The sequence below is a fragment of the Gopherus evgoodei genome, chromosome 8 (genome assembly GCF_007399415.2).
Source record: "Gopherus evgoodei ecotype Sinaloan lineage chromosome 8, rGopEvg1_v1.p, whole genome shotgun sequence".
NCBI classification, from domain to species: domain Eukaryota; kingdom Metazoa; phylum Chordata; order Testudines; family Testudinidae; genus Gopherus; species Gopherus evgoodei.
In genome coordinates this window covers 64,629,735-64,656,580 of record NC_044329.1, presented here as the reverse complement: position 1 = coordinate 64,656,580, position 26,846 = coordinate 64,629,735, and the positions used below count along the sequence as shown (strand labels likewise).

At 39.2% G+C, this 26,846-nt stretch overlaps 2 protein-coding genes across 5 annotated transcripts in view; one reads left to right on the top strand and one right to left on the bottom strand.

The window, feature by feature from the left end:
* The first annotated feature begins 1,609 nt into the window (after positions 1-1,609).
* GLRX2 (glutaredoxin 2) lies at positions 1,610-6,940 on the top strand. 3 transcript variants are annotated; one of them, XM_030572894.1, is made up of 4 exons: positions 1,610-1,660; positions 2,918-2,981; positions 5,144-5,320; positions 6,018-6,940. In XM_030572894.1, the coding sequence occupies exons 2-4, from the start codon at positions 2,919-2,921 to the stop codon at positions 6,162-6,164; spliced, it is 387 nt and encodes a 128-aa protein (XP_030428754.1). In that variant the 5' UTR covers positions 1,610-1,660; position 2,918; the 3' UTR covers positions 6,165-6,940. The 3 variants fall into 3 exon arrangements, with proteins under 3 accessions (XP_030428754.1, XP_030428752.1, XP_030428753.1); XM_030572892.1 differs by lacking the exon at positions 1,610-1,660 and adding an exon at positions 1,852-1,939; XM_030572893.1 differs by lacking the exon at positions 1,610-1,660 and adding an exon at positions 1,968-2,564.
* A 4,240-nt stretch (positions 6,941-11,180) lies between these two features.
* RO60 (Ro60, Y RNA binding protein) overlaps positions 11,181-26,846 on the bottom strand; it is a 30,627-nt gene continuing 14,961 nt past the window's right edge. For both annotated transcript variants that reach the window (XM_030572888.1, XM_030572887.1), the window contains 7 exons: positions 26,378-26,598; positions 25,937-26,083; positions 21,808-21,945; positions 19,201-19,317; positions 18,158-18,271; positions 16,748-16,894; positions 11,181-15,323 (listed from right to left, as the gene is read on the bottom strand). In XM_030572888.1, coding sequence (XP_030428748.1) covers positions 15,171-15,323; positions 16,748-16,894; positions 18,158-18,271; positions 19,201-19,317; positions 21,808-21,945; positions 25,937-26,083; positions 26,378-26,598 — 1,037 coding nt within the window. In that variant the 3' untranslated portion in view covers positions 11,181-15,170. The remainder of the gene's footprint in view (positions 15,324-16,747; positions 16,895-18,157; positions 18,272-19,200; positions 19,318-21,807; positions 21,946-25,936; positions 26,084-26,377; positions 26,599-26,846) is intronic.

Here is a 26,846-nt window from a genome sequence, read left to right as displayed (position 1 = left end):
AAGCCTAATGCCTCTGGTGGCAGTGGAGTTATTATGATGGTGTGGTAGGCACTTACATCAGCAGGAGGAAGGCTGTAATTAAGACATAATTAGGTCGAGGTAAGCTGCCTTATGTGGACCTAGCTGTGTAGTGTAAACCAACCCTAAGACAGGTTTCAGAGTGGTAGGCGTGTTCATCTGTGTCAGCAAAAACAACGAGGAGTCCTTGTGGTACTTTAGAGACTAACAAATTTATTTGGGCATAAGCTTTCGTGGGCTAAAACCCACTTCATCAAATGCATGGAGTGAAAAATACAGTAAGCAGTATATAAATTACAGCACATGAAAAGATGAGAGTTGCCTTACCAAGTGGGGGGAGGGGGTCAGTGTTAATGAGGCCAATTCAATTAAGGTGGAAGTAGCCTATTCTCAATAGTTGAAAAGAAGGGATGAATATCAACAGAGGGGGAAAAACTACTTTTGTAGTGTTAACTAGGCCAATGCAATCAGGGTGGACATCACCCATTCCCAACAGTTGACAAGAAGGTGTGAGTATTAACACAGGGAAGATTACTTTTTGTAGTGTCCCATCCACTTCCAATGTTTATTCAGGCCTAATTTGATGGTATCCAGTTTGCAAATTAAATCCAGTTCTGCAGTTTCTCATTGGAGTCTGTTTTTGAAGTTTTTTTGTTGAAGAATTGCCACTTTTAACACTTCAGCCTCCTTGGACACTCAATAACAGACCTAAAAGTGGCAATTCTTCAACAAAAAAAAGTCAAAAACAGACTCCAATGAGAAACTGCAGAACTGGAATTAATTTGAAAACTGTACATCATCAAATTAGGCCTGAACAAAGACTGGGAGTGGATGGGTCATTACAAGAAATAAAAACTAATTTCCCCATGCTAATTTTCCCCTACTGTTACTCACACCTGCTTGTCAGCTGTTTGAAATGGGCCACCCTGATTACCACTACAAAAGTGATTCTTCCTCTTATTGATAATAGCCCACTTTAATTGAATTGTCTCATTAGAATTAGTAAGGCAACCCCCATCTTTTCATGTTCTATATATGTATATATCTCTTCCTACTGTATTTTCCTCTCCATGCATCTCATGAAGTGGGTTCTAGCCCCTGAAACCTTATGCCAAATAAATTTGTTAGTCTCTAAGGTGCCACAAGTGCTCCTCGTTTTTACTTTTAAGTCTGTTATTGAATGTCCAGGAAGCTTGAAGTACTCTCCTTCTGTTTTTTGAATGTTACAATTCTTGATGTCTGATTTGTGTCCATTTCTTGTTTTGCCTAGACTGCCTGGTTTGGCCAATGTACATGGCCTTACGCCTTCTAAAGTCCTGTCCCCCAGCCTACCGGGAGGTACCACTGGATCCAGGAACCAACTAACTGTGGTGGGACAATGTACATGGCAGAAGGGCATTGCTGGCATAAACTCACCCAAGAACCATCACAACCCTCACTACCTTCTGCTCCCTGTGCCAAGGCGTTTCTTTGACCTTGCCTTCTCTGACACCAATACATAAGAATGTGGCGTTAGCACCTCACCCCTCCCAAAACAAGCCACTGCATTGTGCCCACCTCTCCCCCAGGGGACAGGAGCATGCAACCACTAGCTGACAGATGTGCCGCCCATTGCTTAATGCAGTAGCAGAAGGCGGCTCAGGTACCGTGGCCGCGGAGGGAGGGGGCATGTGTGGGGGGGGATGCGGGGGAGGGTCGGATTGTGGACGAAGGCGATTGGAGGAGCGGAGCAGAGACTGCTCTCCCGGGCCAGCGCCGGGGGCGGGGCGGTCCCTGGGCTCCGCGGAGGGAGGGAGGAACGCGGGCAGGCAGAGCGGCGGGCAGCCCAGCTGGCGCAGGGGCTGGCCAGGCTCCTCCCCCGGCCCGGCGAGCCCATGATGGCCTTGTCGGGAGCCCTGCGCGCCGCCGGCAGCCGGCTCAGGTCCGTGCGGCGGGGTCGCCCTGGAGCTGCTCCGCTGCGGGGATGTGACCTCGCACCCACCTGGGGCCCCGGGGAAGGGCGGGTCTGGCCCCGCCTGCATCGGCCTCTCCCCCCAGTGGGGTCGCCCGCTTGCTCCGTGGCCGCTGCGGGGCTGCCCCACTGTCACCAACCCCGTGCCGCTGCCGAGCAGAGCGTGCGGCCCGCGCCGATCGGAGCATGGCGGGCCGTGCGCTGGGCCCGAGCCCAACTCAGGATGTGCTTCCCTGTACTGGGCACGCCTAGCCCGGCAGGGAGCTAGCCAAGCCGGCGGAGCCTGCCAGCCGCCAGCTGCCCGCCCTCAACGGGGTCTGCCTGCCCCACCGCTCTCAGCGGCGCCGCTGCCGCATCCGGGCAGATGCATCAGCCAAGCCCAAGGCAAACGGGGGATCGACCCCTCCCATACCATTGCCGGTCTGGTCCCCTAGGACTGGGAGAGTTACACTGGTATAGTAAACTGGGGGAGGGAGATCGAGTGTTGTCGTTGCGTTAAGGAGAAAGTTACACCGCGTAAACTCTAGCAGACAAACCAGAATAAGTTACGCCGGTGCAGGTACCTTTGGACCACTGCAACTGAATCCTGGCTAGGGTGGGTTTGCCACTTTAATTACACCAGAATAATTAAAGAAACAAAAAATACTAATGTAGCTAATTCTTTTGTTAGGTGGCATTTTAAAAAGGAATGTTTCTGTAATTCACTTCAAACTAATGACTGCTATGCAATGCCAAACCTGCAGAGACAAAATCATGGGATACCAATGGATTTGTGATGTCAAACTGTCTCTATTCCAGGCACTTTGCGGATACCTAAAAAATCGGGTGGGGGTAGTGAAGTTGTTTTGACAGAAAGCCTTAGTATCATGTTTAAAATAACTCAAGAACCATAAAAGTGAGTGACTTTTTCAAAAAGAGGTTTTATCTATCTAACATTTTTATTTTTAGAATGGGAAATAGTCCATCTACTTCAATGGGATTGTCTAATGCTGCCACTGTGAACAAGATCCAGGTAAATAAAGGGGTCATTTATTATTCAGAAATAATAATTATTTCTAGCCTTTGAAAAAGGGATAGCAATTTACTGACTTCCTTTATTTTTTCTACTCAGTACAAGGATTGCTTTTTTATTACATCAGGCTACAGAATCTGATCTGTAAATTTAGTCCAGTAAATAGTGTATTATACTTTTGAACTCCAGTTCTGCAATCTAATCCATGTGGGCAAACCCTTATACTTTCACAGTGTCCCATTTAAATCAATTAAGTTCACCACTAGTGTCATTATTAAATGGTGATGTCTTGGAGGAGGGGAGGGGTTAAATCCAATGAAATCAATTAATTAAGCAATGAGAGCTAGAAAATATCTCCGGTTCAACTCCAGTAAAGTAATAGTCTTACATTTCTAGAAAGAACTTTATCCTTTTTTCCACATTCATCTTTTGACTACACAGCCTGTCAGACCTGCGTCATTTTTACCTTTAGATGACTTATCACAGCCATGTTACCCACAGCTCTGTTATATTTTGGGGGATTCTTGGAAGGGTCCATCCCGTCATGCCAGCCCCCTACAATGTTCTGTTCCCTGGGGTTTATCATGATTTATCTATAGTCTGTCTTCAGATCTCTCTTTAGAGGTGTTTTCCTTGGACCACTCTAGCATTTTATCACTCAAACAATATAAAATTACACATGCACATTATGTTAAAAGTTATTATGTTATTAAGGTTACAAAATCAAGAACTCAAGTCAGGAAATGTCAGTATTAAGGTGGCCTGTCTCTCTAACTTTTGAGTGTGTTTTGCAGGATAGTGTGCTGTAGTGGTCCCAGACTCTTCTGTCCACTACCCCACTCAAATGGGAGCCCGTTCTCACCCATGCTCTCCAACTTATCCCTGTGCCAGTCCTCTCTCTTCTACACTCCTGGCTTCTCATCCAAGTCCCTTTCTTGTCACCTACGCAGTCTCCACTCCTCAAGCTTCTCATTCAAGTCCCATTCTCCTTGTCCAGCCAATCCTAGCTTCCCCTCCAGCTCCTTGTACTAGTCTTCTTGCCCAGCCAGTCCCGCTTCATGGGTTATAAGGCCAGAAGGGGTCATTGTAAACAGTTAGAGCAGTGGTCCCCAACCGTTTCTGGGCGGCGGGCGCCGGACGATGAGCCACTGAGGACTGTGGCCGGTGGACAAGCATCTGCTGAAATGGCACAGAGAAGCAGCAACGTCAAGAGGCATCGCTGTCGAAAATCAGCAGCATTTTGGCAGCACCGCCACTTTTTGGTAGCATTTCAGTGGAGACATCTCTTGATGATGCAGTTTTTTGGCGGCATTTTGGCAGATGCTTGTCCACCAGCCAGTACGCGGGTGCACTTAGATGACCTGGTGGGCACCGCATTGGGGACCACTGAGTTACAGTGATCTTCTGCATAACACAGGCCATACAATGTCCCTGAATTAAATTCTTGTTTGAACGTTTAGAAGGGTATCCAGTGATGGAGAAACTACCACAGCCCCTGATAAATAGTTTCAGTGGTTAATTGCCTTCGCTGTTAAAATGTATGCCTTACAGAGGTAAAATAACACCTCTGCTCCTATTCACTATTCCCGATTATACATCCAAGAATTGTATTAGCCTTTTTGGCCATAGTGTCTCACTTGGAGCCTGTGTTCAGCTGATTATCCACCACCACCATGACTCTCCCTTCACCCCAATCCTTTTCAGACTCTCTTCTTCCCAGGATAGGGTCCCCCGTACTGTAACTATAGCTACATTCTTTGTTTCTAGATACGAACTTCACATCTGGCCATTTAAAAACACATATTGTTTGCTTGTGTCCAGCTTACAGAGTGATCGTGATCATTCTTTAACAGTGATCTATCCTCTTCATTATTTACCACTTCCCTAATCTTTGTGTCTCTTGCAAACTTAATCAGTAATGATCTTTTGTTTTCTTCCAGCTCATTGACAAAAAATGTTAAATAGCATAGGGTCAAGAACTAATCCTTGTGGGACCCCACTGAAAACACCTACTTATACCTTTTGGAATTTGTTACCATAATGAAAAGACAAAACATATTGCTTTTGTCTAAGACTTTCTTTAAGAATGTGATTAATTCATTTAATTAGTACCCACGTGCAGAATACATTGACTCAACCCTTTTTTTATTTAAAAAATACAGGAAACCATTTCGGACAACTGTGTAGTGATTTTCTCTAAAACAACGTGTGGCTACTGCAAAATGGCAAAAAAACTGTTCCAGGATATGAATGTAAATTACACAGCAGTAGAACTAGACATGTATGAAAACGGAAGCCAGTTTCAAGACATTCTTCATCAAATGACTGGTGGCAGGACGGTGAGTACATCTTTTCAGATGTAGTAACTAAAATAGAGGGGGGCTAATTCACTGAAGCAATAGCCCACCAATTGTGACCTCATCAGATCTTGCATGCTAGCTGCATGGAACCTTTATATGAGCTCCTAAGTAAAACACAAGGTGCTTGAGGAAGCCGTAGCAAAGCTTCTGTAAGGTATCTCACATTCCTCCTGGTGCTGACGTACCACTCCAGAGTCATGATGGTTACTGTACTGCTGATCCTGCTGTCTGTCAGAAGAGACTTTAAACAAAGGTCACATCAAAGACACAAAACTGAAATCCATCAGGGACACTTTTTGCTTGGGTAGAAATGTTAGCCCCAGTATCCTGGCACCTTTGGGAATTACATTCTGCCTTTGTAACAATTCTCTGTAACTTCATTTGAATCATTTTTTCCACTGCATGTTCTAAACCCATGTGCAAATGGTACGTATTACTTTTAAGGAGAAAGTGATGGAGTGATGCCTCTGTTTAATATAATTCATCTCAGGACCCCTTTTATAGGAAGTTATTATGGAAATGTAAGACTGTCCACTAATGTGGTGCATCAAATAGCAAGTATGTAAAAGCTTAGCATTCCTGCGTTTATATGGCAGTGCGGCAGCATGCATGACCACACTTGGTTTTTAGCCTACCTCCAGCAAAATAACTAATGTAATTTTCATATACTTAACAGGTTCCAAGAGTGTTTATTAATGGGGCTTTCATCGGAGGTGCTACAGATACTCAAAGGCTTCACCAGGAAGGCAAGCTGCTTCCATTAGTTCATCAATGTCAAATGAGAAGAGCAAAAAATTCTGATCTGCCATGTAGCCTACCTTAGCCTTAGTTAAAGTGCCCCTATTCTAGATGTTTGGTACCTACAAATCCATCTTAGGCCTCTAAATAAATGGCCTTTCAGAAACGCTGAGAACCCACAAGGTCTAAAATTAGGCCATTTATTTGGGAGCCTAACTATGAATTCAGGTGCCAATTGTTAAGCACCCAAACTTGAAAATTTAGGCCTACGTGTACAGCATGGTCTCCTAAACTAACTAGGGTTTGGAGCGAATAATTCATCAATTTGAAATCATTTATCTAACACAGACATTATGGCCTTGGGCAATAGTTAAACCCTCCCTTCCTCAGCTTCACCATTCATAAAATGGAAGTGAAAGCCATTACCTACCTCACAGAGCTTTTGTGTGGATTAGTTACTATTTTTGTTACAGTGCTTTGGAGACATAAAGGACAACATGTTTTAAATAGGTTAAAAAGTGCTACACGAGGTTCTGTGAAATAGGTGACAAACACAACTAGTGAAAACTTGCACTGCTTATCACCTTCAAAACCTTGTAGTATCCTATTGATTGTAATGTGAGTTGGTTTGCTATATTTTCTAGCTAATTTTACTGTCGTGTTGGAACAAAAAATGACAGTGCAATTTAGTGTTTCCGATAAAATCACGTCAGTCCTGAAGATTGTCAAATTATGTACACTGAAGACACTAAAAAAAACCACTTAATGTCTTTTATTCATATGAAGTCTGCAGTTAGAGATTTTAATTACATTTCTGCAGATGTAAAAGTTCTGTTATTAAAGGCAGTATCATGGTAAGCTACAGTAGTAGAGTTTTTCTTACAGTTCTGTATATACTCTCAAGTAACAGTTGGAAACTTTTTTTATTTTTTTAAACACGCTAAGTTCTAATCGCTTTGAGACACTTAACAACCAGTCTGTTCTGTTTCAGTAATATAGTTAAGTAGTTTCAGGTACTACACGTGCTGCTGGCTCCCCTGCCAATTTTAGTAGTTTAGTTGTTTTTAAATGTGATGAAGGTCCAACATACATGGTAATAGTGAATCTGACTATATACAGATATACAAGGTAAATAAAGTTTTTGTCTAATCGTTTAGGCACTGTAATTTTACATGTAAGGAGGTGTTAGTACTGCTATACAAGGCACCAGTGAGACCTCATCTAGAATACTGTGTGCAGTTCTGGTCTCCTGTGTTTAAGAAGGATGAATTCAAACTGGAACAGATTCAGACAAGGGCTACTAGGATGATACGAGGAATGGAAAACCGTCTTATGAAAGGAGTGTCAAATTGTTTGGCTTGTTTAGCCTAACCAAAAGAAGGCTGAGGGGAGATATGATTGCTCTCTATAAATATATCAGAGGGATAAATACCAGAGAGAGAGAGAGGGGAACTATTTAAGTTCAGTACCAATGTGGACACAAGAACAAATGGATATAAACTGGCTATCAGGAAGTTTAGACTTGAAATTAGATGAAGGTTTCTAACCATCAGAGAAGTAAAGTTCTGGAACAGCCTCCCAAGAGGAGTAGTAGGGGCAAAAGACATATCTGGCTTCAAGACTAAACTTAATAAATTGAGGGGTTGGTATGAGAGAGCCTAATTTTGGCAATTAATACATCTTTGACTACTAGTGGTAAATATGCCCAATGGCTTGTGATGGGCTATTAGATGGGGTGAGATCTGAGTTATTACAGATAATTCTTTCCTTGGTGTCTGGCTGGTGAGTCTTGCCCCCGTGCTCAGGATTTAGCTGATCACCATATTTGGAGTCGGGAAGGAATTTTCCTCAAGGGCAGATTGGCAGAAGCCCTGGGGGTTTTTCACCTTCCTCTGCAGTGTGGGGCACAGCTCACTTGCTGGAAGGTTCTCTGCACCTTGAAGTCTTTAAACCATGATTTGAGGACTTCAATGGCTCAGACACAGGTTTGATACAGGAGTGGGTGAGTGAGATTCTGAGAGTAGATTTCATATAGAAATATGATTTAAGTTATATGTCCATCTGTGTTCAATTGTCCATATGCAATATATATGTACATTTAAAAATATAAGGTACATATTGACTTCACAGTTCCTTTGTGTAACTTTGAAATAAGCAGCTTTGTTGTGGGGACGAGAGGGCAATTGCTTTCCACCTAACTTTTTTAGGTGCTGACATATCTCGCTGTTATTTACTTACTACTTAAAGTTGTCATGCAACATTGGGGAGATCTGCCTCTGGTCCTGAGACAACAGCTCAGATGCCACATGTGCTACCCCAAGCTTTTCTAGCAGTAGTGTGAAATTCACTTTTTTGTCATTTCTTCCACTCTCCCACCAGATTCTGAGTACCAGCATGCCAACTGTCTAGAGAGCTATTACTTCGCTGCTTGGAAGCTCTTTGAGCAGTCCCAGAGGGACTGAAACAATCTGTCTTTAGGCAGGAAGACAACATTGCTTCAGTTTATTCAAGTCCACCTCACAATCATATGGGCTAGAAACTTTTTAAAAAATCTGAAAACAGATGGCTTAGCTTCTTGAAGTGCCAGGGAAAGCTTCAAGCATCAGTTGCAAGTAGGTTTTAAGTCACGAGTTAAGTTTTGGTAGGGTACTGTTGAAGTGATACAAATACAGTAATTTAACTAGTGTTAATACCACTAACGCGTGGTAAAGGCACCACCATTAGGTTGTTGGAGCTCCTGCAGTTCAACGTGCACACTAATCAGGTAAATGCATGGCTCACATAACTTTATTCCATAACAAAACTGACTTGCAGAGGAGAGGCTTTCAGAGCATATGAATAAGAAAAACAGCCTAGGAAGCTATGCAAAATATTATAGGTCAAACATTGCAAATTCTATACTAATAGCTAGAACACCATAAGATGCTATACTGTTAAAAAGGGCAGATAGATGACCAAAAAGGAATTTTCTGAGTTGACCAAAAAGGAATTTTCTGAGTTGAACAGCTGGTCACAATGCAGTCTTTGGGATAAGACACTGAACTGGGGCTCACCCTTGCTTTATTTTTGGCTGTGCTACTTAAGTGTGTGACATTGGGCAAATCACTTCACCTTTCAACTCATCTGTAAAACAGGGACAGTTATATTTACTTTTCTCTGTAAGGTGCTTTGAGATCTTTGTGTAACAAACACTAGGTAACAGCTAATTAGAGTAAATCTACCGTATTTCTGCCATGCTTCCTTCCTTTCCCTCTCAGTGCTTCATTTATCTACCCACTTCCCCCTCAAATCTATGGTTCTGAACATTTCCCTGCTGCAGTGTGACAGACTCACCCCAGCATCTTATACACCAGCAGTTACGTTGCAGCAGTGTAAAAGACACAGCCTCAGATAGTCTTAAAGCTTCATCTTAATATACAACTGCACAGCTGTTGCAGGAAAGACAGCATTATTTTAAAAACCTCCCTTGGTTACTACTATCATGCATATCTGTCTTGTTACGTAGATATCAGTCTTACAGTTGCTAGCTATCTTAAAGCTTGGTGCTAAATTAGCATGGGAGGGAGGAGCAGTTAATCATAAAGGATTCCTTTTGAAAAAAAGAAATATTAGGTGTGTCAAGTTTAGTCTTCCTCGGCTTTGTTGTGAAACAGTGTCGATGCTCTGTCCTCCACAAGCTTTCCCTAGCACTTTAATTCAAGGCAATGTCAGATTTTTAACCAAGACATCCTTTTTTCTCTCTCTCAGTTAAGCATTGGAATTAAATAGGGGGTTAACAAAAGTTCTAAACAGACACAAAATCCCTTCCCCTTAATTGCTCCACTTCCAGTCTCAATCTCATGTTTCATATATTCTTGCATCACCACATGTTCTACGAGGATGGACCCCCCACAAATTACTAAAGCTAAACTATGTCAAGCAAAAGGTTGGTGACAAAATCCTGCCTTTATATATCATAAAAATAACTCAAGATCAATTTATTCTTTGCAGATCATGATTAAGGTTGTCTGAGGGAAAAGGGAAAAGTATGTACCTTAAATATATATTTCCATCTTTAAAGAACAACTTTTCCATGTTTTTTAAATCAAAAATTTTATATTCAAGTTTTTTCTCTCTCCTAGTTTATGTTGATACATACCCACCTTCTCTAGATGTTAGTTAAGCTCTGCAAATCAAAAGGAGGCAGGTAGCCCCATACAACTTACTAAACCCTGTACTTAAGATGTACCTCACAAAGCTGGCATTATTTTATTTGCATCAATTCTCCAATCCTCCACAGAGCTGCTGGTGCTGCTAAGGCTTCTCCTGAGCTCTCCAACTGCCTGTAGCATGTGCAGTGGTGAGGTTCTTGCAGCTGTCTGAGCAGGAATATCACCCCGATCAGTCTTATTTTCTCTCTGATTTTGAAGAGCAACTAGCAAGACTCAAACTATCATCATCTTTAAGTGCATCAGAAGCAGGAAGCCTGCCTAACAATTAGTGGGGCCACTGGACAATCAAGCAGCACTCAAGAAAGAAAAGGCCATTGTGGAGAAGCTAAATGAATTTTTTGCATTGGTCTTCACTGCCCAAGATGGGAGGGAGACTTCTCACACTTGAGTCATTCTTTAAGTGGCAAATCTGAGGAACTGTCCTATATTGAGGTGTCAATGGACGAGGTTTTGGAACAAATTGATAAAACAGTAAAAAGTCACCAAATCAGATGATATTCATCGAAGAGTTCTGAAGGAACTCAAATATGAAATAGCAGAATTACTAATTGTGGTATGTAAGCCATCACTCAAATCAGCTTCCATACCAGATGACTGGAAGAGAGCTAATATGATGCCAATTAAAAAGGCTCCAGAAGAGATCCTGGAAATTACAGGCCAGTAAGCCAGTTTCAGTACCAGGCAAATTCATTGAACTTATAGTATTAGTAAAGAACAAAATTACCAGACATAGATGAACATGATTTCTGGGGAAGAGTCAATGGGTCTACAGTTTGGGCTCTCTTGTCACTGCTCAGATCAAAAACGTATCCTCTCACTTCTTTGAGGCAAGCTCTTGGCGTATAAAATTCATGAGCACTTGATCGCCCTTTCTGTATTTTACTTACATATTATGCTTCCAGTTCTCTCCACCCGCCATTTCTTTCTTAAAGCTCAAGCCTGTCACCATTACATCCTTAAATATACACAATAGTTAGATGTTATCCTAACACCTGAAAATGTTAGATATTTTTGAAATGGTTCCAAACCCCATTAACCTCTTGCACAGCAGCACTTTATATTACAAACCCAGATATTACTAAGTGTTTTTCATTCTTTAAACAACCCACAATATGTATTCTGTAGCTATCAATAATTCTAATGAAAATCTAAGACTAGCATGGGGGTTCCTAGTGAAATGTAAATTGATTTGAAAGCCTCTTTATTCAGGCAGGTATCAGGAAATCAAATCACACCCCTAACTGGACTTTTGCCCATTGCAGACATTTGGACATATTCGCTTTGAAAAACTTAATTTTAAACTAGCTCTTAAATTTCCCCTTTCTGTAATAAATCTTAGTGTACAATTGTATCTGATTATATTTTGTCTAGAGCCAAATGGAAACAAAGTGTTCCACCAATGCAAACAACATTAACTTGATAAGGTCATCTCTCCTCTTTGGTGAAAATGCAATTCAGTATATTTACCTAAGTAATTTAATTCTAAATAAAGCTTGGCAATTATGCCTTTAGCTCACACATTTTAATTTTTTTAATGTTACTGTAACTATTAGTCCTTACCCACACACACATCCACACTCCAATTTGCAAATTATCTTGACCTATTCATTTTGCAGATAGAAACTGTTGGATTACTGGATTTATGACTAAAGAACATAACAATAGCAGTCATGTTATACTCTATGCTTCTGACCTTAGGGTTCAGAACCATATGCTAAAAGAGAATGAGGTGAATGGCAATATGTCTTCCAGACTTGCAGGACTTCAGCATGTACGCGAATACCAACCTTGTCAGTGTTAAACTTTCAGCTGTCCCCCTCTGTACTCTGGTAACCTTCAGGAGGAGGTGTAGGTGACAGCAGCCCCTCTGTGTTGTCTCCAGACTCCTGCCAGAGATAAGGCCTTTGAAAATCTCAATCAATCTGCTATTGGGGGGAAAGGACTCCTCTCTCTACCACTTCCATGGAAGGAAGGCACAAACCCTACTCATCCACTAATGGAAACATTTGGGGAGACAGCCCACATAGGGGACAATATAGCCCTATCAGTACAAACAAAACCAGTCAGAATGTAAAATTATAACCCTATTAGTATAAGTACTTAGGAGCATATTCCATACTCCATCTTTTCAATAATGGAGAGGATATGACTAGAAGTGTTTTACAACTCTAACAGATGTTCTTAATGTCCTATTGACTGTACTGAATGTTTACCTTCACTCTCCTTATCTAGTTCAAGGATTTAGGTTTTCAACTGGGCTTATTTCAGTGATTCAGTATTAATGTAATTCTCCACTGTTAATCTGTTAGTACGGTCATTAGTTCAATCAAATCCTTTTAATTATCATAACTTTGTGCAAAATTGCATAAGGTCACTTCACATTTTCTAAGTACACACCTTCCTAATTTTCCAATCCATGTACTATTTATATTAAAACACTAGACTTTTATTACTTCCTAATAAGAAACTGTACTTACAACACCTACCCAGTTTTCATTAACATTTCTGGCTCAGTAGTAAACATTTTATTGAATATTCAACTATTGTGTGATTTAGAAAAAATTACTATATTTAAAAAACAAAAACAAACCCACCAGTGCCTTTATTTGAAATAACTAAAAACATCTTGATCAAGTATATTCCCCACGTTCTCTGCACCTCTTTTGCAGGAGGCTTGAAAATGTCAGGGAATTACTCACTCCAAAAGGATAGGTTACAAGGAAAAAAAACAAGATGGGGCAGCTGCCTCTTGAAATTCCTTTTACAAAGAAAGCAATGGAGTTGCTTCTGGATATTGTCACCTGAAAAAAACATTAGTAGCCTCACATTTTGAAAACTTCATTCTACTACTGCACTATCACTTACCAACAATTAACTGCAAGAAGTTCCATTCACTTTGACTGAAAGGCACTACTCCATTACCACCAGTTCTTCAAACAACATAATTTTAAAAAACAGCTCAAGTGCTGTCCGTGTAAAATTCATGACAGAGTCGGATTCTTCACTATTCTGATTAATCCTTGAAGTAGGGCATAAATGAGTAGTATGACACCTTGGACATTAGTCTGACTGAGGCAGTAAGCCTGGGGCATGCCGTCACCCATCTGATATTTTAAATATTATCAGACTCTAAAATCTCCATCCTACAAACACTAACTTTGAACTTATTTTCTTTATACTTTAAACATATTGAATAATGAGATATCAAGAGTTTATCCATTGTTCAAATGTGAAGACCTGCTTTACATCTCAAAGCATATTTTCAGCATAGAAACAGAAGTGTGATGTATTATTTACTATAATTAGCTTATTTTATAACTACAGTCTTTTTCAAACAAACACCAAATTACTCTTTTAAAATAACCACAGACAGCAGAACTAGGGTGACCAGATATCCTGATTTTATAGGGACAGTCCTGATTTTTGGGTCTTTTTCTTATATAGGCTCCTATTACCCCAACCCCCGTCCCGATTATTCATGTTAGCTGTCTGGTCACCCTGAGCAGGACTCTGACAGCCAAATGCATACAATTTAGGGAAAGATGTAAAGTATTACTAAAAACCTTAAAGATAAAACTTGTGTTCTTAATCTGTGACATTTTGAAAAGACCTTCTGATATTATATAAACACGTTATTATTAATTCCTGCTCTAAAACAGAGTCAAGAAGTTACCTGTAGACATAACTTTCTCCCCTCTGCCTTTTGCCCTCTTCTTTCTTTATTGTCATACAGAAGATTAAAACTCTCATTTCCAATACATTGCTAAACAAGTAAGATTTTGAGTGTGAAGAGGGCAGCTGTATAATGCAGAAAGATCACTGAAAGAATGTCACTATGAAGTAGAAGTAGTTTTGAAAATAGACTATGGATTTAATTTATTTTTAAAAATCAGAGAAATAAAGTTAATCTTTAAGCAGATTAAATGCCAGAAAGTGCTCTCCTTTTTAGGAGGAGAAGATTTCTTCAAAAGAATGAGCAGATAATACAGAAATAAAGAGCTATTTTTTTTTAAGATGATGACAAAAATTTGAGTTAGACTAATTCAGATGCATTTGTTAATCTTCCTCATCAAAAAAGCACTTGAAACCTCAGCAAGCTATTACTTTGAAGGATGGGACTTCATTTTATGACTTCAGGGATCCTTTCTTTTGCTAAAAAGAATTTGTACAGATTTCTTACAAAGCTACAAATTTTACAATAGTGCTGCTGAAATTGCAATGTACAAAAACTGCCTTTCAATTTACCAAAAAAGTTACATATTTTATTTTAGAAGATCCAGATAGTTATCTATTCAAAAAAGTCTGATTATCACAATTTAATCACATATTTCCACTTTCACTTTGTCAGTATAAAATTTGACAACTTTTACACTCCATCACAGTTACATGGTCTAGTGCACTCCAGAAAATAATTTCTCTTTTATAGATCTGAAACTGAACAATGGAAATGGTTGAATCTTATTCTTTTCAAATACAAAGATGAAAAACAAAAAAACCCTTGAGTAAACTGCTGTTAAACTGACACTATTTAAAAACATTAACACCATTTCCCTTTCCTGCCCTCACTCCCAATACCAGAAGTAATTAATCATTTTATTATTGAAGACAAAGGCATTGTATAGTGACAGAAAACCTTAGTATTATTCAACTATTATAAATGAAATTAATCATAAACTGTGTAGCAACATTTAGAAGGATTTGCCATTATTATTTTTAAACTATGTGCAACAACAACAAAAAAAAGTAATATCTCATCTGCTTTTCCCTTTACAAAAAGGTATCATTCTGATATGTGCATCATGTGTACATTTGGCTGGGAGTTCTCAGGGCAGAGTCTCTTGCCAGCAATGGATCCACTGTGAATAGCAGATGCTCACAGATTAAATCAAATCCAAAGTGAAGTTGCGAATTACATCTAGAGCTCCTGTATCAAAACCACATATATCCAACATGCCTCTATCATCTGGGTCTGCTATGGTAAAGCCATTTGATACCATTCCACAAACGATCAGTTTAGATGGAATACCCATTTTCTAGAAGTAGGAAGGAAAGCAAATAAAGCATTTTCAGTACACCAGAATATACACACAAATTCATAAATCATCTGGGGCCTAATCCTGCAGTCCTTACTCAGGTACTACACAGTGCACTGATTCAGTGATGATGGCAGCAGGAGATTTCATGAGTAAGAATTGCAAAATCTAGCTGTTAATATTTTTTTTTGTAACCAAAATAAAAGTCTCAGTTTGATTTATGTGAAAATGAAATAAATACAATTAGTTGCTTTTATACACCGCCAAAGCCTAGGGACAGGAATACACAGTTAACCCACTTTTCGGCACAGACTATTCAAATGAAAACATTTAAATTTTCTATGGACTACATTTCATATGATGACCATTGACAGTAATGGCCATCCAATCACCTAATAGGAGGAACAGCTGCATTTATGGATAAATCATAGCTCTTGCAGTCAGATCAGGTCTCAACTCTGCCACAGACTTCTTGGTGACCCTTGGCTTAGTCATTCAACATCTCTGCCTCAATTTTACCCAACTGCAGAACAGAGATAACACTTACCTACCTCACAAGAGTGCTGTGGTGATTAACTAAGTCTTTAGTGTTTGTGAAGAACTTTGAGGTCCGCACATGAGTTATATAAAGTAAAAGGTATAATATAAATATAAATTAAATCTTTTGCCTACTGAGGATGTCAAAGATCTATTATGTTTAGAATTTGAACATTTTATGTTTATAGTGAAATCATTTTTCTGCAGTTTGACTTCATTATCAGTGAAGTTTCATTTCAAATTGACTTATAGGGAGAAAGTCTACAGAGCTTTCATAGACTCATAGATGATCAGCACAAGAAAAGCTACCGGAGACCCTGCAGAGCTAGTAATTTCAGTAGCTTTCCTCAAGCTCTGCTTTGAGTGGCTTTTTCACTCTTGTTGATCTGTCTTCTTCGCAGGCTCCCATAATCTCATACTGGCAGCTATTTCTATACAAGTTTTTACTTCATTACTGAAAACAACTCTATCACAAAGTACTGAAGGATATCAGAACTTCACTTTTTTTTGTACAAGTAGAATTTCACTGATTTACCAATCATATATCCAAGAGAAAAGTTCAAAAATTCACTAAGCACTAAGTATATCAAATTCTGTTACAGAAACTTAAACACAGGATGTAAATATTAGGCCAATAATTAATGACAAATTTTTATCTAAAAATTCCTGGTTTTGTTCCAAGATTTATCTGCAACTAATGCCATTCATTTCTCCCTGAGTTTAAGAAGATTCCAAGAATGAACCTTTTTTCTATACTACAAAAGCATACATTTATTGCATTAAACCACAAATGCTTACACCTCCAAAAGAAATTTCTGAACAATTTAATATTTTTTCCATTATTGTATGAGAGGAAAATGATACTGTATTATCAGAAGGTTATTTACCTCCCTGTATTCCTTCAGAGCAACTGCAGGATGAATATCTCCAGCAAAGGTCTCATTATCAGTGAACACAATAAAGACATCAGCAGCTGTGTGTGTTTTTTGTGCCCATATCATTGGAAGAGAACAATCAGTGCCACCCATTGGAATCTAAAAATACATAAGTATATTATTAAGAACTGTATAGGGCACTTCACCATAAAATGCTGGAAGTATTACAGTGATATCTTATAAATATTATCCTTTCATATTAACAGCTATGATTAACTATCCAACAGCAATGTGGCCCTGAATTGGATAGTACAAAGGAGGACATGAGAAAGTTAACAGCTTTCGTACTTCTATCTACAATGTAGCATTCAATGGGTTACTCTATGACATTAATTGCATTAGAAACACTGAACATAAAATGTATCAAAATATATTTAAAATGATGTTTGTTTATAGAGCTGGTTGAAAATATTTCAGTGATACAGGGTTTTGTTAGAAAATGCAGATTTATCAAACCTGAAGTGTTTTGTTGAAAGATATTGGGTGATTCTAAGATGATCTAAGATACGTCGACTTCAGCTACGCTAATCTCATAGCTGAAGTTGCGTATCTTAGATCGATTTTCCCCCCGTGTAGACCAGCCCTTAGTTGTGATGACTAACTCAGCAGGTGCCATCCTGCAATGCAACAATGCATGTCCACTGAAATCAGTAGAGTTCCACATGGGTGAACAAGTCTACCTGTTCTCATCAAGTTGTAGGTCTGGGGCCTGAATTTTGGCCTTTTTTACTCAATACTGTAATTGGAGGCTAACCAAACCACTGATATCAACTGGAGTCTTATCCAACTGCAATGGGCTTTGTATACATCACCAGAGGAGTTTATTTCCCAGAAACTAATAAATTTTACGGCACATGCTGTTGTAAAGCACAAGTTAACAGTACTGGAAAATATGAATTAGAACATTGCAGTGACTATACAAAATTGAAGATATAAAGATGATTGTTTATACAGTTGCTTTGAAAATGTAAAGTACTTTATGTACTAATGCAGAAGCTTTTTTAGTAATATTAAAAAAAATTACACCATTTTGCCTTACAGAATTTATTGTTCTCATCCATTTTTTAAATTTATGAGATTATGTGCCAATACCACTTCTTTAAAATGAAGTGTTGAACTATTCAGATAGTAAAGTAATATGATTTGTTTGACATAGCTTTTCAGTAGAAATCAGGTATATTAAGAAAAACAAGAAGAGTATTTTACTAAAATGTAGAATAAATTCACTACTAGGGATTAATTAGAAAGCACAAATTAGAATGCAAATACTAAATCACTCAAATTATGTCTTAATTTTTGGCAATAAATTTATCAGAATTATACAGTAACTACAGTACAACAAAACTAAAAGTGTTCACATACTTCAGACATTTTCAGTAATACTTGAGGTAATGTCATGTCTTTCGTCACTGGACAGGGGACCATTTCATGTGAAAAGGCAACAATATTGGAATCTTTCTCTGTGCGTACAACAACCTGGAAGAAAAATAAGGTTTCAGGGAATTAGGTCAAGTATTTTAATTATATCACTTTGTAATTATCTGCAGTTAGTTTGTGCCTAGAGTGCCTAAATATTGCAGCAATCCAAGATGAACTCATGGACCTAATCACTATAAACAAAAAAACCCTTAATTTTTAGTTTCTAGTTAAAAAGTTTGCATTTTTTCTGTTCCCTCTCTCTTTCCTTTCTGTTATAGGAAACAGACTGCATTTTGAACATTGTACATTTCTATTTTGCTATATTCCCGAAATTTAAAAAGCACAAGTAATTTCATTTTAAACTTTAAGTTTTAAAAACAAATTGACTGCTATTTGAAAAGTGCACTGGAGTATTTTTCTAAATTACTAATCTCCAGCAAAGTAATTTTAAAACCTAAAAAGGAAAAAAAGTATGTATTTTCCTCACCATTTAAAATATTAACATCCTTTCTAAATTAACATTCCATATGTGTGAATACATTCCTCAAAGCATGGCTTGATGAGATGGATTCATATATAAATATTTCCCCAAATCACTTTCAATTCAGTCTGCATTGTGCTGCAAGGAAAGTGATTTTAAGACAAAAGCAGCCTGAAGATTCCGCTAATATATGCTGGGTACCAGCCTAGTATTTAGGCTGCTCTTATTGATTCTGGTTACCAACAGTCTCCAGGGGCCTTTCTAGCAACCATGCATAAGGGTGTCCTGGCCATATCTTCTATGCCAGAAGCCAGGAGGGAGTTGAAACAGAGGCTACTTTATGTGGCCGTATGCCACTCTCAGATTTCCACCATGCTTAAGGAATCCTCTAGTGGCATCTTGAAGGCATCTTTATGCCAGAAGAGCAGTACAATACTGACTCACTGTTCCAAATAATCAAGCCTAAAGAATTCTGGATGGCTACAAGAAAAGATCCATTTCTTACCATACACATTGCTGCAGCAACTGTACTAGCACTGAGCACACTGCCCAAAACTCTTTGTGTCATGGAACCACTGACATCAACTGCAAGCAAGAAACGCTTTCCTGTTGGTTCCACTGTCTAAACAATGACAGAAAAAAATATATATATATAAAAATATCAGAATACTGATTTATTTTCAATTCTCTCTCCCCCTTCCCCCCCATCTCCCCCATTTCTATTCCAGAAGAGTATATTTAAAGAAGCTAACAAATCAAGTGAATTCCCCCTCTTTTGACACAATACTAAAATTACTAAACCTTTGCTACAAAAATTCAATACTATGTTATATATTACATTTACATAATACCGCTCATGCAAAAAATTTCTAAAATGATTTGCAGAATCTTTTATAAAAATAGATAACTTATCTAGCTCTGAAATACAGAGCCAATCCTACACAGGTAAGAACTACACAATAAGTTTTAGGAGGAAAAGAGCAACTTGAGCTGTTTAAAGTAAATGGGAATTTAGCTTGACAGGAAGAAGTTACCCATTTTTAAATCTTGCCAAAAAAGGAGATTAAATAATAACCCTGGCTCTGGTACAAAATGTCTTGAAATCTTCATTGATGACACGTGGTCAGGACCCTCATTTTTCAGTGTATCAGAAAGACTGCCCATGGAATCATGCTGGGGTATTGATTCATTACAGAAATTTGTCAGAAAAATTGTCCCTCTAAATCACCAAATCCACATGAAGTTCTCTCAAGAACGAATGAAACTAACCATACTGCCAGCAGCTGAATTCAACTTAGCCAAACATTTAGGTATTGTTTAAATGCAAAAGTACTATGACTTCAAAATACTGTATTAGTGACAGAACTTACAACACAATGTAAACCTTTTAAGAATTACACCCAGCTTACTTCAACATTTACCAGCATTTTTTTCCCCATGAACTATAGATTAGTAACTAGTGTAATTACAGAACTAATTAACCGATGCATAATATCTGAAAGTCAATGGACATAAAAACATGGCAATAAAATGCAGTCTTGACTTCATAATATTCTGTTTCCAGAAAAGGCCCTGACACCCAAGGGAAAAAACAACCAATCCAAACCAAAAACTAACTAGGTACCCGAGTGTTTTGGTTAACTCATCAAAATTATCACTTTCTAGATTAGCTTCATTGTTCAGATATTCCTCAGCTGAAACTGTAGGTTATCTGAAAACATTATTATATTGTGTTTTACAAAGTGGAATGCTAACAGCTGATGAAAGAACTTTATTATGTAATAATTTCATAACATGATTTAGTAATATATTTTTTATTTTGTGCCAATGCTTTTGAACAAAGATGGATAGCTACAAAAGTTAAAAGGACACTATACTTTAAGGTGCCTAAATAAATATGGGGAAAATTCAATTATGGGGAGAATACTTCTCCCCTGAACACTTCATATATTAAATCATGCTTATCAGAAAGGCACATTTATATCACAGACCATAAAGTTCTTTAAAGCTGACTACATCTCATGATCAGACATGGCTAACAAAATGACAGCAAAAAATCTGTCACTCAATTTAAAATAAACAACCTCTCCCCCAACATTAAGCTATGCTTAAACAAAAAACAAAACCACCACCTATTTTGGGCCATCTACGTTTAAAAAAACAAACAAACAAACAACCACTAAATGCACTGGGTAGCTGAAAACAGATCCACTTGCACTATAAGAAAAAGAATTAAGGCAGTAGGCAAAATGTTCTTTAATAGTCTTGATGTAATGGGGTCATTACCCACGTCTTGCAAACACCCCTTTCTGGTTGAGGTGTCTGCGTCCTTTCAGTTTTGGTGGCCCCTTTCAGCGGTTCTTAGGCAGTTTTTCCAGTGACTCAGCCCTCTGACCGAGTCTCTCACACTATCTGCATGTGAACCAGAACAAACCCCTTCTGGGGTATACAGTCCGCCAGGGTCTATCTCAGTACCCCACTGGTGGTGTTTCTCTAGCCCTCTCTGGGCTGTCTTTAATTAATCCCAGCCTTGATATGGGACCATACCCTGCAGCCCTCCCCAGGCTCACTCCCTACTCAGTAGCAGCCAACCAAGAGCTCCTTCATTGCTCCCCGGGCCCCTGCTAGAAAACTGTCTTTGGCTCAGTCTTAGCAGCCAGCCAGACGCCTCTTGCTCCCCTGGTCCCTGCCAGAAGACTGTCTGTGGTCCTGCTGCTCTTCTAGCCAGGCATGCAGTCCTTTCTTCTCCAGCACTAACTAACTATTGCTTTGTTCTGCAGCTCTTTTTTTATGGCTCTTCTGGCCCACTGGCCGTTCCAGCCGCCTCTCTGATTGGCTGCTTCCTCGCAACCGCTCTAGGCCCCTTGAAGGACCTCTCCAGTGCTCCTTTTCAGGGATGGGTATGGTAGAATCCTGTGGCCTCCAGCAGGGGAGCATTGGGCCTAGTCCACCCCATCATACCTGGAGAAAATTTTAGGACCAATCTCAGTAAGTAAGAATACTTGTGTATCTTATTGCCTACTCTGCTTTAAAACACTCCAGATATTTGCAAAGCCAGGCTTATGACTTCTCTAGCAGGAATCTACAATATGATAGTTAAACAGACCATTACCTTGAATGTTTTGTAAAAAGAGACATCAAGAGCTTCTAAAATGTCTTTATCAGGAAGCCACCGAAGTTTTCCCTGGTTTCCATGTCCTGTTTTGTAGGTTTTTAATGCAACCAAAACATGGAATGGATGTATTCGAGCCTATAAACAAAACATGCTTTAAAAATACATTTAAAAGTCCAAAGTTCAATTATTGCAGAAATTATTAACTACAAATTGCATTCTCTCTCTACAGTTGCAATTATCTGCCTTATTTTATTGTTTCTTCAAATTTTTAAAATACAATTATAGGCTCTCTCTGTGCACTTATTTCCTGAATTAAAAATCACAACAAAATAAAAACAAATGTGGCTATGCACAAATATATCTACTTTAATCCCCACATCCCTTAACAACAACATACTTAAAGAGAGAAAAAAAGGTTATAGGGCTGCTTGCACCTCTGTCCCCTTTCTGGTCTGACAGTACCCTCCTCAGCTGTTTGGCCTCATACCGTTACTTGACTCAGGCTGGAACTTTGCAATTCTCCCACTCTTAGACCTGGGGCTGGGTACAATTACCCTTCAAAAACCAGTGATATGCAGTGATCAACAACCTTCTCAAAAACAAAAGTATTTTTTATTTAGTAGTAGGAACAAAGCTTTAGAGAAAAATGATTTTAAAACAAACAGTCTACACACATGTCTATCTTAACTATTAATTCCCACCACTTCATGATGGCGACCTATGTAAGCCTAGCTTCTCCAGACACCAGGTTCCTGTGCCTGAGGCTAGTTTAAGTCTGGTTACTTGCTTATGTCTCCTTTTTAAAACAGTCCTTTTAAAAACCTTTTGAGTTCTTTGTTCTCCTGTGCCTGAAAAGTCTGAGCCATTCCTGTTAAAAGCAGTTTCACAGGCTGGCCATAGGCCAGAGACAGAATAATTAAGTCCAATCGTTTTGGCATTATCCCTTACCAACTCTTAAGTGTTTGCTGATAAATGGCTATATTAAGCGATTCTTCTCCTTCTGACCTATATTGCAGACTGCTCAATTGAGTTAAACCAATTTTGTCATACAGCAAACACTATCCCAACAACCAGGCCAATACAGAACATAAATTATTACAGGGCACCCCCAGAAATTTCACAATTTTCACAAATTTACAGTATGCCCCAAAGGTTAACAAGTTTGGGCTCCAGCAAACCAAGGAGGAGAGTGAAGCAACTTAAAAAAAATTCAATGACTTACCACAGCAATTTTTTCCCCAGTAGCTTTCTCTCATTTATGTTGAGAGAACTCCAGATCCATTGCCAACTGCGGCAGTGTACCCTGGCACGAATCATTCCGCTAATCAGGTACCCATACATTTAAGGCTTCACAGTTATAAACAACACTTTGAATTACTGGAATCAGTGCAGATCACACAGCACTGGTCTAAAGTGCTCCCAAAGTGCAACTCCACTTAATAAGCAGACTGAAGTATTCACACTACCTTCAGCTTCCAAATAGTCCTAATGTGTACCCTGTGCACAGTGCATTGCAGCAGTCTAATCTTGAGAGTTAACAAAAGCGTGGATAATGTCACCAAGGTCCTCTCTCTCACACAAAACATAGACAAAATTGCACTCTTTTGATCAGGCACAGATGAAAAATCTCTACTAAGGCACCCAGGCGCATCCCAGGATCTAACAATACCATCATATTGTGTACCTGTTTTACAAATTGCAGTGACATTCCTTCTGTGAGGGGCAAGGGTATGAGGGTGCCCACCAACATAAACTCAGTTTTCTCTGGATTGCTTTGCAGCCAGCTAGCTCTCATCCATGCCCTAAGTTCATCAAGGCATTAAACAAGTTGTTCCATTTCTCCAGCTGGGTCAGATGCAATAGAGATGTAGAGTTGTGTATCATCAACCTATTGACTGAATTGCAGCCTATGTCTCTTCACTAACCCTCCTAGCGATCATATACACATTAATCAAAGAAGTGACAATATCAATCCCTGCAACACTCTACGTGAGTGCTTGGGACAGAGCTGAAGTTGCCCATAAACATCTTTTGAATTTTTTTGAAAGAACAGAATCAAACAGCAGCAGCTCCACCCATCCAAGCTTGTTCGCAAACACGCTAACAAAAATCTCATGGTCAACTGACAGATCTAAAAAAAAAAAAAAGAAAATCAACAGGCATACTTTTAGACCAATCTAGTATAAGATGAAAACATCAACAATTTAAAGTAATAACAAAAGGGGGGAAAGAAACAGAACTTATGCCTGGGAATCTTCTAGCTTGGAAGATTTGAGGGACAGAATACAACCCTGTTAAGCATTCTCCATCTTAATAACTGAAAGAGATTTCTTTTAGGTTGACCTACTATAGCACTTAAATAGGGTTTCATCTCAGAGCTAAGTGGAAAAAAATAAATCCTTTTTCAAAATAGAAAAGTTGTCATTTTCATGTATTAAATATGAAAGTACGCTGCCAAATTCAGTTATTTGAAACTAATTTTTTTGGAAAAGTACTTTATGTTAGCCTATTGAGTGGTCCCCAAACTTTTCAGGGTTCCCTGCTTTGTCCATGTCCATACTCACACCTCCTGAAGCAACAGTCAGGCTATGTGGATAGGGGTAAGGGGGTCGAGGCTGGGACCGCAGCTGGGGGTAGGGTTTGGAGCAGAGTTGAGGCTGGGTTGTGGTGCAGACTGGGACTGCAGCTGGGTGTGGAGCTGTGGCTGAGGGCCAAGGCCGAGGATGGGAGCAGGGGCCATGGCTGGGGGCAGGGCTGGAGCAAAGCTGGGGCCAAAGCAGGGCTGGGTTGGTGCTCCCTCTCCGCCCCCTGTAGGGGCTGGCCTGAGCCCCGATGTGCCTGCCTGAATGTTCCTCTGTGTCCCCCAGGGGTTACATCCCACAGTTTGGGGACCACCAGTCTATTGTCTGTTATGTATTTTAGCCACTGTTTTTTATTTTGCTTTACTAATTTATTTTTCCCCTCATTTTGTTCTCTTTTAGTGGTGTTCATGTAGCTTGCTTGTGCCAACAAGCAACTGTGCAGGTCCAACAGATCTAAACATGTATACACCTACTCCCCTCTTTAATAACAGCTCCTCCCCTCTTTTGGTCACTTCTTTCCCTGCCAGTTCTGATGCTATAAGCTTTTTGGAGGGATCTGGGAAAAGAGTAGATCCTTTCTTCTGACAGGCTTCTGCTCTTCTGTGAGCCTCCTGGAGAGGATCCTGGAAAATGAAGATTCCCTGACTGCAGTCTTCTCTGCATCATCCCCAGTCCATGGAAGGCCCAGGGAAGAAGCCACGTGCTGAAGTCCAAGTAACTCATCCATCACTGTGGCAAGGACCACCACACTTTCTTCCTTCATTTTCTCACCAACTGCCTCAAAAGGCTGAGATAGTAAGGGGGGTGGGAACAGGGGGAAGAGTGTCTCTCCTCCACTTATCATGCTTTGTCCTCCTGTCTTGACTCTATGTATGTCTTCTCCACTTGCTCTCCTAGATTCCTCCGGGATCCTTAAGAGTGAGGAGATACCTTCACAACCTCACTTCTGCTCCTTCTCCTTGTGCAGGGGCCTGAAAATGGAACGTACACCAGGCTGCTCTTCCAGTCCATTCCCAGGCTTCTGCTGGATTTTTCCATTAACAATATTAAACTTCCAGAAATTCATAAATTTAAACTATTTCTAATTATATATCAGCATCCAAACAAACTCTGAAATAGCAACTGCTGCACTTTTACCCCACTATTGGAGTAGCTTCAGAAGACCATGTACAATTGATTACTAAAGCAGGACATAAGAATGCTTAAGTTATAACATTAACGCATGAAACCAGCAAATGAAATTCTCCATGGCCTCAACTCAGGAAAACACTTAAGTTAAATACTTAAAGTTAAGTATTTGACCAAGTGCTTTCCTGAATTCCGGTTCATAAGCAAAGTGAAGTCAACTGCAGAATAGTAAAAAAAAACCTTTCACATAAAAAGGTTATTTCTGATTAGCAATTATTAAATGTAATTGGATTTAACTATGTCAAAGCCTACCTAAATATTTCTCATCAATACATACACTCACTTTTTAAGAAATGCAATTTAGGAAAAGAATCATATCAGAAGTAAAAGCACTGAGTAGTGAAAACAGTTCTTACCTTTTTTAACAGTTTCTCATTTCTCAGTCTTTCACACACTATTGCTACTTCTGGGCTTGCTGGTTCAAGTACTGAATTTGCAGTCATCTTTCCTAGATTCCTCAACATTGCTGTAATGGGCATCTCCTGCAACAATGCCTTCCACACCTGTTACAGTAGTATATGGGGGGAAACAACATTTTAATTTGATGACAGACTCTGGTGTATACACAAAACATCAAGCAAAATATGTAAACAATGTATTTAAAATGTCAGAATTATACAGAGAGCTTCATCATGTTGAATGAACTACTTAAAAAAAAAATAAAGCTTTAAGAGTTCCATTTGGATAAAAATACATTTTCAGCAATCCAAAATTGTCAAGATAAAAAAAGACAACAAATTTTAAAAGGGCATTAGTTATTTGATGCAAGATGTTAATATTTACATACACATACCCACCTCTTTAGATTTCAAATGGTTTGTCTGGAGATGCTCCCTAACTAGCTTATACTCTTCTATCAAATGAATAACTTCCAATTCATCTTTCGTACGTTTCACTTTCTCCACAGCCTCTAGATATTTTAACAATTTTTCAGTCTCAGAAGAAAATTCCTTGTCTTTATATGCCTCTTGGACTTCCTTCCACCCCTTAGTGATATACTTAGTAACTACAGCGAGTCCTATTGAAAGACAAAAATATTTTCCATTCAGGATTATGACCCAGCTATCAGAGAGTTTAGTAAGTCTGGCAGTAGAGTTGGTTAGAAGGATGCTTTTAACTATGGTTTCATTCACAGAACTGGTAGCCAGCTATCAATAGAGCAGGTCTAAGTTAGAACACTACAGTCAAATACATTAGGATGCACAATTCAGAATACTTTCCAAGATTTATTTTATTTACTGTATCATCTCCCTTTAGAAGGCTGAA